At 36.3% G+C, this 12,415-nt stretch overlaps 1 protein-coding gene across 3 annotated transcripts in view; it reads right to left on the bottom strand.

Annotated features, from left to right (window-relative positions):
* Positions 1–12,415, bottom strand: part of ARID2 (AT-rich interaction domain 2) — a 146,095-nt gene that overhangs the window by 54,872 nt on the left and 78,808 nt on the right. For all 3 annotated transcript variants that reach the window (XM_020795508.3, XM_078376880.1, XM_020795513.3), the window contains 8 exons: positions 11,458–11,525; positions 7,827–7,893; positions 7,460–7,710; positions 5,670–5,766; positions 5,375–5,584; positions 2,535–2,702; positions 1,643–1,718; positions 100–234 (listed from right to left, as the gene is read on the bottom strand). In XM_020795508.3, the coding sequence (XP_020651167.3) occupies positions 100–234; positions 1,643–1,718; positions 2,535–2,702; positions 5,375–5,584; positions 5,670–5,766; positions 7,460–7,710; positions 7,827–7,893; positions 11,458–11,525 (1,072 nt within the window). The remainder of the gene's footprint in view (positions 1–99; positions 235–1,642; positions 1,719–2,534; positions 2,703–5,374; positions 5,585–5,669; positions 5,767–7,459; positions 7,711–7,826; positions 7,894–11,457; positions 11,526–12,415) is intronic.

Genomic DNA, 12,415 nt, shown 5'->3' with positions numbered 1-12,415 from the left:
TCTAAGAACAGTTTCCCCTGAAGTATGGCAATCAATACAACCTGCAAAACATTACACAATCCCACGATGTGGTTTATTTGAGGAACGATTTCATCTTACCGAAGACATTTATAAAATCCAGTTGATGTCAGGATTCCACCTCGCGCAAGTTTACTGCAGGTGGAGAGATATTCAGAATACATTTCAGCTCGGGAAATTGAGCAATCTGAATTCACCTCAAAATGGGCATTCAACCTAAGGGAAGCAACAGATAAATAGGTAAGTACACACGGCACAAACAAAAGTGCCTTTCTGGTAGCTGTCTAGGAGCAATATTCTCAAACTTTTGAAGGAAATGCACTTCTAGTATGCCTATTCATACAAAATCTTCATTCACTGTTCCAGATATAGCTTCAGACAAGCCACCTGTATATGTGGCTATGTGTGCTGCACCACATTTAAAAAAATAATATTCAGTGCTTGAAAATAATTAAGTAAAAATAACTAGCTCCTTGTAATTAATAGCTTTTTGTGCAATGGCATATCACTGGAGTTTATAGTCTGGGCTGTAACTTTTAAATTAATGTTTAAGTTATGGGTGTGCGGACTCAAAAAATGATGGTGGAGAAATACCAGATGGTTCAAGTACTTCTTTGTGCTGCGCTGCTGGTGTCAAGGCAATTTATTTTATTTTATTTTATTTATTTGATTTATATCCCGCCCATCTGATAAATCTATACCACTCTGAGCGGCTAACAACAACATAAATACAATTATAGCAACATAAATTCAATGATGGATCAGCAGGGGTGAGTCTTCTATCAGAGGCCAGTAACTTCTAACATCCACATATTTTAATGACTATTCTAGTTACTCCTCCAAAATGGGGAAGAAAATTTTGTTGTTGTTTATTAAATTGTAACTATAATGGTTGCTAACTACAGGAAGAAACAATCTTGGAATTATTACAGTAAATACCTACTTCTTAGCAATAACTATCCAAGTATATGCTGTATATGCTTTCAGCATGATTATGAGACTTATATTCAAAGTTAATCATTAATACAACTCAGAGTGGTTATATGTTGATCTTATGCAAAGTATGGCATTAAGACAGCATTCATTCACCTTTCTAAGTAAAAGATATTTTGAAAAAACTGACCATACCTAGAAAAAGTACAGAATATTCAATACTGCGAAAATCTAGTTGATGCTTAGACACACATTTATAGATATATTTAAGCATGTGACAATAGTTCAGCAGGTGAAAGCAGCAAAATAATCCATAGCCCTCTTAAGACAAAGGCAAGACCAACCCCATATTTTGCTGTGAAAATATATTTAAATCTTCTGAATACTGTACTGAAGAACTTTAAATACAAAACAGTCTGAATTAGCCTTTTTTTAAAAAAAACTGGCTTAGAAAGTATAAAGAAAAATCTTCAAAAAACAGAATTTTAATCTCTGCTAACTATTCATACCAAAGTTAAAGAAAAGGAAAAATATTGTATGAAGAATCTTCTACCAAGCAACAAATAATAAATGAGTTCACATATTTATGTTTTTGATATTATTACACCGCCAATCTTTACAAATAAATAAAGTAACAGCCAACCACTATTCATAAGGCAACTGAAATGCTGTAACAGAATTAGTTGCTTACCATTGGCATGCAAATTTTTCACTGTCTATTTCTACTATTCCTGGTGGTGGTGCAACATGTTGTGGTGCTCTTGATGCTAGAGGACATAAAAAGTTAAGATTAAAAATTTAATCAATTTTTAATAAAATCTCCAGTTTTCATCCCCTGCCTCAAACATAACTATTCATAAATATATGAAGTATTATAGTTTCAGTCCTTGAGATCACAGATGTTAACTAGCAGGCAATGGGTCTAGTAAATCAAGTTTGCTTTAATGATTTATAAGTCCTATCATAACGAATGGAAATTCCAGATATATGAATATAGTTAATTCTTTTTTATTATTGCTTATTTTGAGGAGTTTTACATTGATGTACAGGTGTGTGTGTGAATGCACTCTGTTGTAGAACACAATATAAATATTATGATTACTATTAATCCCATATTCTTTTTTTTTAATTAAGGGCCCATTTCCACCTAATACAGAACAGGCAGTGCAGAGTTCAGTAAAACTCTTCTGCTCTTGCCTCTTTTTGGTTCAATGTATATATTTGTGTACTACAACTTTGACCATGCTCACTCCCCTGCATATTCATTATTAATAAGCATTATTAATAAGCATACAATAACTAGTACAAGTCACTGTTAAAATTACCTCACAATCTGCCTTGGATATAGACTATGCTGATGTATGCAAACATGGCTACCTGACTCAGTGATACAACCTCTGCAGGAATACTATCATTCTCTAAAGAAAAAAAATATTTTTACAGCCCATGTGAATTTAAAGCACATGCCCAAATATTCCAATATATATAAGGGTGTACCTAGTTATACCTAGTTATATGTCAGTTTATATAGCAGGCAGGCAGAATATATAAAAAGGAATCTGCTGTGCAAATGAAATACTAACCTGGGGTAACAGGTGCATGTGTCTGTGACGGAACCTGCTCCACTGCCTGTGGCCTAACTTCTGATAGTATTTGGTGGCTGGTATTTTGATGTTCAACAAGTTTTACAGCACTGAGTGCATCAGGTCCAAACATCTGGATGTCCATTGAGACCAGACATACTAATGTATCTGAAATGGTAAGATCATTCAGCATGACTATAATGTAATGACAATTTATGAAGATCCATTATTTATCTACGTAAAAAGATAGTTTCATATTTTAACTGTTTCTCATTTATACAAAATATATAACAAAACATATACAGTGGTGCCCCGCTTGACGACTACTCCGCTTGACGAGGAAATTGCTTAATGATGAGTTTTTTGCGATTGCTATAGCGATCGTAAAACGATAATTCAATGGGGCTTTTTTGCTTCACAACTATCAGTTCCCTGCTTCAGGAACCAATATTTTGCTTAACGACGATCTAAAAACAGCTGGTCGGCAGTTCGCAAAATGGCCCCCTGTTGTTTTGCTGACCTATTTTCGCTTTACAGGCATTGGAAAATGACCACCCTATAGAGGATCTTCGCAGGACGATCAGGTATTTCCCCCATTGGAATGCACTGCCCCGTGTCAATGTTTTTTGTTTTTTTTGCTTGACGACGATTTCACTGTACAGCGATTTTGCTGGAACACATTATTGTCGTCAAGCGGGCCACCACTGTATAATAAAATATACTATGTTTACAATGAAGAATCCGGATACTCATTTTGATCTTTCCCTCCTCTTTTTTTTTTAATAAATGAAGAAGATTCTAGATAACATACCATCATATAACTGAACGCAAGATTAACATAAATTAATAATACAATATTGTGTCTAATATAGAATCCAGTACTTTGTATAAACTGTTAAGAAATTTAAGCTGTTGTTTACTACAGTAGTAACTTCTCCCACACCACAGTACTGCAACTTGGATTCTATCCACTTTTTAAAAAATCCCACTAGTGGGCAGAACAGACTAGGGATGATCAGCAGTTTTACATAACTTATTTGACTTTCATTATACAAAGAATCTGAACTTCATAGATGGAGAATATGGGCTTCATTGGAGCAGTATATGGAGAACAGTTATTGCTATAACTTTTCATTTATATAGCAGTCACTTTTTAGAAAAGATACTTATAAGGCAGATCACTATACAGTGGTGCCTCGCTAGACAGTTACCCCGCATGACAGTTTTTTCGCTAGACATTGACTTTTTGTGATCGCTATAGCAACTCGCAAAACAATGATTCCTATGGGGGAATTTCACTGGACAATGTTTGGTCCCTGCTTCGCAAACCAATTTTCACTAGACAACGATTTTGACAGCTCCCTTCGTGCTAGCAAAACGGGTGTTTTCGGGACCTAAGCTTCACAAGACAGCTATTTAAACAGCTGATCGGCGGTTCACAAAGCGGCTTGCCTATGGCCGATCTTCGCTAGACAACGACATTCTTCCCCATTGGAACGCATTAAACAGGTTTCAATGCATTCCAATGGAGAAATATTTTTCAAATATTTTATTTGTCTAGTGAGGCACCAATGTGAGAGAGATGGTAGTTGGCCCAAGCCACAGCACAAGGAGTTCAGGGTATTAACAAAAACATGAATAATATGCAACTCCAACACCTTAAATTTACACTCCAGGGTGCACTGGCTTTCTTTGCTGGAATGCAAATGTGTGCTGTCTGCATATATACAGCATATATATCTATATATTATGCACAACTTATAGAGACAACTATATCTGATAGATACAACAGCCAGCCAGCCAAATATAAAGATCTGTATATGCCTGTAATCTCACTGTGTAGCTATACAGGTGTAATTTAACATTATACATGTGGTAGCTAAAACAGCACAAAGGCGGAAGCACTATCCATGAAGTGTTTTCAATGATGTATTGTGCAATCAGTCACAAAGGGAACTGCTCAGCCAGTTGCATAATCAAATTGTGCCCTCTGTGTTGCCTGGCTGTTAACACCTGGCAAAGCAATACTTGTATAACTTTTGCTACCTGTCTCTCTGAGAAACTCATAGGTTATATACAGTGTTTGAAATTGTAAGGGTGTGATCCAGGATTGCTTACTGGTGGTTTGAGGCCAGTTCTTACCAGTAATCTCCACAGACATGGTGACTGGCAGGAAGGTCTCACAGGAGGTTTGCTGATGGTTTTTGCAAGACACTCTGCATTTGCTAACGGATAATTTGAAGATGTTGGATGGAAACTTACCACGAAAGAAATGTGTCACTCACTGTTAGATATATAATTCTGATGGACAATATGTTCTTTTGAATAAGAAATGGCTCTTTTTTGTTAGAATTAGCAACGGTAAGAGGATATCCACATATTATTCTTCAAAAATAATTTTAACAATCTTTGTAGAAGTAATTTTCCTTAATGTTACAAATGTATTTGATTCTAAGACTCAAGCTGTATAGACTAATTCCTCCCTAGCAAAATCCTGTTTGTGTAACTGTACCACATAATCTTGATCAGCTGCCAGAAGCATTCAACTTAAGATAATTATAAGTATCCCATCCCCTCCTTTTTGGTTCTGAGGCTTCTAGGCCACCCTTTTATCCCGGGAAAGCCTTTGGGAGCCTCAGAATGGTGAGTGTGTGTGGAGGGGAACCTTTAATAGTAAAACATTGCTGCTAGGTCACCACTGGCAGTCCTGATCACAGCAGCAGCCATCTGGCAGTGATTTTTTACTTGGCAAGAAATAATGCTTAACAATGTACCACCCATGTCCCTGCTAATATTCTGCTGGACCCTCTCCAGTATTTTTCAAAAAAATTCTTACTTACCTATACTTTTGTCAACTTTAGCTATCTTTGTACAGGCTACCTCTCCCATTTCAGTGAGCATATAGAGCACTTCCAGAGCAGATATGACAAGAAGCACATCAGGCAAAGTGAGATGGCAGATGATTTCTTTGTAGGATTCTTGATCTACATATTCACAGATTAAGACACCATTGTCCTCAGCTTTACAAAGATTACCCAAGATTTCCATGCCTTAAAAAAAACCACAAGAGCTTTTTAGAAACAAAAATATTTTCTAATTATTTAGAGTAGAAGTTGTAACTACTTAAGAGCTTACCCCTCATTTTTAAGAATCTATCTCTTGACATTAAACATTTCGTAACAGTGTGAAACATTAGATGAGTTGTTTTGAAATCAACAGGGTCCAAAAGAAGCTGAGAAAGAAAGAGATGCACATTAACTTTATTTAAAATGTGTGGAATTATAAATGACTGGTTGTACAATAACATTTATAGTCAAACAATATTAGGACATTTTCAGATTCAATACATCAACTATTCAAATACTACCTAACAAGTGCAATATAATTCCAGTGCTGTGTAAGATATATCTATTCTTTATTTGACATACATTGGGGTTTTTGTTACTGAATTGAATGTCCTTTGTGCAGTTTTAAAAATTGGATTTCAATGGGATTTCAGTTATTTAAATGGAACATAGCACCAAGAAGATGTGCATAGTACTGCAGCATATAGAGAGAAACCTGCATGCACTCAGCTGGATGTAAACCCCACCAAATGCAGCGGGATTTACTTTAAACTCCTCCTCAGGACAATCTATGGTCCTCCAAATGTCTCTGACTCACTGCCAGGGCTCCCAACAACCTGTGGAGTTGGGAACTTCAGTCTACAGCAACTGAAGCCAACCTAGTCAATGGTAAGGCATGATGGAAGTAGTTCATCTGCTTCTGGAGAGCTGAAGGTTCCTCAGTTCTCTACAAGGTACTTCACTGCTGGTTAAATGCATGATTTGGAGTAATCTCCTTGGTTCATGGGTTGATCTCCCAGGGTAGTACGCATAGGATTACAATGTAGACACAGCAGTTCCCAAATTAGAAGAAATTATTTTTTATTTTATCATGAGTTAGTTGTAATTTTAGTTGTAATTCTCAAATATTATCACAAACTATTCTACAATGTTTGCAGGCAGGTACATGTTTTCACTGCATTCAATTATACTATGCTGCAAGATTTGCAATTAATTTGCAGATGCTTTAAAAACCGCCACTGACAATTCATGGCTTTTAATTCTAATGATACATGTAGCTTGTTTTTAATGCTAAAAATTCATCCACTTTGCTATATCCTTTGAGAATCATCACCTCAGGGTATTGTCTTCTATGAAATAGTTGTCTAAAAAAAGTACATTTGAAGTATGTAAATCTAATGCTTTAATATGATTTCAGGCAAATGACAATACTATTCTATTATACAGACACACACAGATGCAAATACATACACATGCCAACTTTCACCTAGGTGGCTAACAATAAACAGATCATTACATTTTTTAAACAATGTAAAACAATATAAAAATATGCTTTTTAAAAATATTCAAAACTATTGTGCAAAACTGAAGGAAGCCTTAACAAAATCACTTATACTCATGTGAAAGAAAGAGCTAAGCCTCTTTTGTGCAAAACTAGGGTGCGTAACACAACTACGGGAAGCAGTGGAAGATAGGAGGGCCTGGCGTGCTCTGGTCCATGGGGTCACGAAGAGTCGGACACGACTAAACGAACGAGGGTGCGTAATATCTAAAATCTCAGGCTAGCTTTCAAGCCTTGAAAGATGCTTCATTAGACTGGGAATTGCAATTTGCTGGGAGGGGAACAGTATTCTGTTTCTGCCTCCTCTCAAGCTCAGCAATGATAGCATGGTGAAAAAACTTGCAGAAAAGCTAGCCTATTTGTGAGATTTCAGTGGTCTAATCAAACTATCACCCACCTGTGTTTTTACAATGTATGTTATTTCCTTTTAAATTTCCTTTTAACCCATAATATTTAAATTCATTCCACCTTTCGAATTTAAGCTATTTAATTCACAAGAATTTGTATTTGTTCCTTACCTCTGCAGCAATGTTTCCTAAAGTGTCAAGTCCCAACTGTCTTAAAGAAATAAAATGACTGTGAGCTGAGAGTAACAAGAAACGAAGACAAGTTCGATTAGCTGCCAACAGTTTAACATTTCCCTCCTCAAAGGAAAGATTTCTCAGGATCACTGCAATCTGGAGAACCCGCTGTCCTTCAATATCATTAATGCCCAACTTGCGTGGTGGATGAAACAAAGATTCCCATATCCGATCTTCTGATGTTGTATCTATAAAAGATACAATATCTTTAATAGTTCACTTTATCTTTAATAATTCACTTTAATAGTTAGTTCTTCCTCTAGACAGACCAGATGTGGCCTAATGGTAATGCAAAACTACTCACCTTGTGATTTGTTTCTGTCAGCAATGAGGTCACGTACTTCATTATCTTCAACAATATCCTTCCAAAACTGAACAAAAAAGAACAAAAAAAAAAGAAAAAAGAATGTTTTAAATTTGAAATTTCCTTCAGCAAGATAACTTTCTTTGAAAAATCCAATTGGTAATAATGGAAGAAAAGGATGCCACTGAGTACATTATCATAGACATGAGGCACAATAAAATAACAACATGGTAATAAAATTACACTGTATTCAGATACATGGCAATGAACACCTAATTCAAAATACTTCTTTTCTTTCTTCAGTTGAATAGCTATGGAGAAGACCAGCAGGTGGACAATGACAGAATTCTGCATTCCCAAGAGTCTGCCACTTACTGCACTCCTCTAGTGCATAAAGATCTCCCAATTTTTTTTTGCAGCCAGATGTTGGCATCTTTGGTTTCATGCATTCCATTTATTCTCTTTAAATCTTCATGGTTAGTGCTATAAAACTCTTCAAAATCAATCCAACCACTAATTCAAAAGAATGTCCTTTAAAAAATACAAAGGACCACCGTATATGCCAAATTCAACCCATATTTCATTTCTTCTAAAACACTTCTGCTTGCTCCTCTAATTTCTATACTTCTGCTGGTGAATAAAACTTGCACTATACATTTCATGACAAAAAAATACCCAATTTTTCTGTGTATAAAACAACACTTTTTCCTAAAATAATTAGAGGAAAAATTGAGGGTCGTTTTATACATGGAAGGCAGCAGCAGGAGGTGATAGCCTTCTTGTGATTGGGTGACGGCAGCAGCAATCAATGGGCAGCAAGAGGCGGCCAAGCCCGGCTGCTTCATTGCCTCAGTCTCCGCCTTCTGCTGCTGCCGCCTCTGCCACTGGTTGCCGGCTCAGTGATCATGCAGCCCTTTGATCCCCACTTCTCCCTTCCTTTTGCTAAGCCCCAGGTTTAGGAAGTGGTGGGGAAGGCAGCAATCAAATTTTCTAATTTGGGGTTGGAAAAAGGGAGGTCGTCTTATACATCGGGTCGTCTTATAAATGGAAAAAATATGGTAGTCTTCATTTTCACTAGGCTGGAGAGGGAACAGTGAAAGGTACAAAAATAACTATTAAGGTACTGTTTAATATGAAAACTGAAGAAGAGCATAGGGAATAATCAACCTCCTGCAAGCATATTTTGTCTACTGCTCATCAAAAGTACATTAGCAAAAAGTCAGCCCTCCAAAATAAATGCTAAATACTCCTGTTTAAACAGAATGCTATATACATGAGTAAGCAAGATAAACTATACTAGTTAACATTAAAGTAAACAAAAATCAGGATTCCCACTATATAGATATTTTCAGAAGCAACAGTTACCAAATGGTATCTTTCAAGATGTTCAATCTTGCAACTATGTTGTTACTACATACAGTATAGCACTTAAAAATAGATTATGGAATACATCCAAATTTCTTTTTTAAAAAGACAAACAAGGGAAACCTCCAGACACACTACAGCTACTCTGTTTCTGCTAAGAATAAATCCTGAGTCATTACTGGAACTATCTTCTCTCAAACACAGTTATTTCAACAATTGCCACTGGTCAGACAAATATTTTGATATGCCCATCCAGATTTGTGACCTTCTTAATATAACTATTAATGATACAGGACATAATCTGGCCTCATGTATGTGCCAAGGGATCCCATAAGGCATAGCCATGTTTCCCTTTTTACTTACCCAAGCAAAAGTATGTTGGACTCCAAATACCAGGCCATTAGGGCTATTGATATATTTCTGTCCATTTCAGTACACCCTTACCATATTTGATTTTCAAGAGGGGGGCAGTAAGGGTTGGAGAGGGGACAGAGCGAAGGGGGAGGGCTAGCTGGGGGTATGGGATGCATGTATCAATTCCTATTCTAAACAATATGTGGAACAATTTTAATGATGTGACATGCTTGCATTGCACAGAGCCAGTCAGGGCACAGAGCCAGTCAGAGGTCCCTTGTCAGAGTTCCACCTTTGGGATGCCACAACAGCTCCCCCAACCAGTGCTAGTACAGTTCTTCCCCAACAGGATCCAGAGATGCCACATACCGATACTTCCTCATCCCAGGTATGTCATTCCCTAGTAGGCAGCCCTGGCAGCGGTTCTCAATGAGAGTCTGGATCGGCAATGACTTTGTACAGCTGCCAACACTCTTTTTCAAAAGAAACTGAGCCTACTGTGTTCCCATCTGCAGTAGTTCCCCAACATGTCAGATTATTAAAGATATCCTCTCACCATAGATGAGAGGTATCATACACTAGACTCAGTTGCATAAAGATGATGATGTCATAAGCAACAGTGGCTTTTTTTCCCTTTCAGAAATTAAACATTTCCTACTTCTGTTATGAGACTCCCTTGGCTGCCATGTAATCTTTATCAGTACCAGGGAATTATGACACAGAAGAAGGAAGTCTTTAATTTCTAAAATTGCTGCTGAAAGAAAATCATCCCAGAGGCAGTTATTTTTGGTATTTGAGTTATTCCTCCTTTAATCTCATGGCTCCCACAGCTTCCTGATGAAGAAATGGATTACATATAGGAGCTTTGTGATGGAAGTAGGAAATGATTTCTTTCTGAAAAATCACTGCAGTTGATGCTACATACCATCAATTTTGCAGGGCATAGTTGCGCAAACAGGATTTTTTAGCCAAAAATGGCAGCCTGCCCAAGAGATTTGGCAAATTATAATACACATAAAGCTGTTCCTAGTGCTTTAAGAAATGTCCAATGATGACAAATTTGACCTCAATTCCATAGAGGCACTAGTAACCACTTAGTTTAATTCATCTCTGCCAATGAAGCTGTCAGAATCTCTGTATGCAACAAGTTACATTTTAAATTGAGTTTAATTATTCTTAGTTAAGTAAAGCCTGGTTCCAGGTATTTTCACCATATAACCATATATAATTCCATTAAGAAATGCTACTTGTCTCCATTGATCTTCTTGTTACAAAAGAAAAACTAACTAATAATGTTTACATATGTTCACAAAATGGGCATAACATATCAGGTTTTCTTACTCATGTGTTAACAGAGCAGTTCATGTCCTCTAGTGGGAAATCATCTGGGGGCTCAATATTTAGTAAAATAACAACTCTGTGTGTGAAATATGACTTTTGAAGTCTGTTATTGTATAGGAGAATCAAAAGCTTTTGATCACAAATACAGATCAAGATAAGGCACACAAGAAAGATGCACCTTATACATACTGAAGAATGAAATACCTGACATACATGTAAAGAGGTAACAAATTGTAAGTGAAGTTAAAGAGGTGTCCTTTTCTAAACTTGTACCCCCTTTGAATCTGACTGCTGAGCATTTTTATTCCAAATGCAGACCTAAGTTCCAATTCAAGTCTATACTCTCTATATTACCTCTCCTGCTCATCTATGGGGGACAGCTTTCTATTATTTCCCCACTGCATATTTTTCCTGAAAAATCTGAATGATCTCTATTCCATTCCATTTCCAGGTATTCTTTTCTTGGTTTCCTTAGTTGTGTTAAGCTAAAATGAACTGTTGAACAGTAAGGTTCTCTCATAAACAAAGTATTATTGACAATTTGTTTTCAAACCATATGTTTAAAAATTACCTTAACAAAATCTCTATCCGTTTTCTCCTTCCATTCTTCACCAAACACAGTAGAAAATGAACCTAAAGCTATGAGTTAAAAAGCATTAAAGTTACAATTTTAAAATGTCTATAAAGAGCTTTCACAATACTACTGTTATTGGAAAACATCAAAGTAAGTTTCTGGTACTGGGACAAACCAATCTAATTCAGTTGCAACATATACTGCTTTACTATAAAACTAATATTACTGTTCATTTGAAAGTTATTTTAAACGGTGTGTTCTGCCTCATATAGGAGATCACAGATTACAATGCAGACTGGAGAAGATTATTTTCTTTTCAAAATAGATAAGTAGCCCATTAATGGAATACAATTCAAAAGCTATGTGAATTGGATTACTTTTAACAGGAACGTCAGAAAATATGCTATTAATTCTGAAGAACAAGAGAAAAGCTTCATACACAACAGGCCAAATGAAAAAGAAAAAACAAAAACCCAATAAGATAACCTCTGCTGAGAAACAAACTCTATGATATGACAATTCAAATACAGTGGTGCCTCGCATAACGATTTTAATTGGTTCAAAAAAAAAACGTTATGTGAAACATCATTATGCGAAACACCATTTTCCATAGGAATGCATTGGAAACCGGTTAATCCGTTCCAACAGGCACGGATTGCCGTCCTTAAGCGAAAAAACCCATAGGAAACATCGTTAAACGATACAATGTTTCCTCCATTGTAATGTATTGAAGCTGACTCAATACATTTCAATGGCTTTGCGAAGTCAATTTTTGCAAAATTAAGTGTGTCATAAAAGGGTCAAAAATGGTTTTAAATGCTTGGATTAGCTTCTGCACCCTCTAAAACGGATGCAAAAGTTAATTTGGCTTTGATCTGACTTTTCGTTAATTTATGGTGAATTTTTCCCCCCAACTTTTGACAGCTGTCAAAATCTGACAGCTCCATTATTTCCT

Source organism: Pogona vitticeps, chromosome 5, assembly GCF_051106095.1.
Source record: "Pogona vitticeps strain Pit_001003342236 chromosome 5, PviZW2.1, whole genome shotgun sequence".
Classification (NCBI taxonomy): Eukaryota; Metazoa; Chordata; class Lepidosauria; order Squamata; family Agamidae; genus Pogona; species Pogona vitticeps.
The sequence above is the reverse complement of the archived record's forward strand: the minus strand, read 5'-3'. Positions and strand labels throughout refer to the sequence as shown.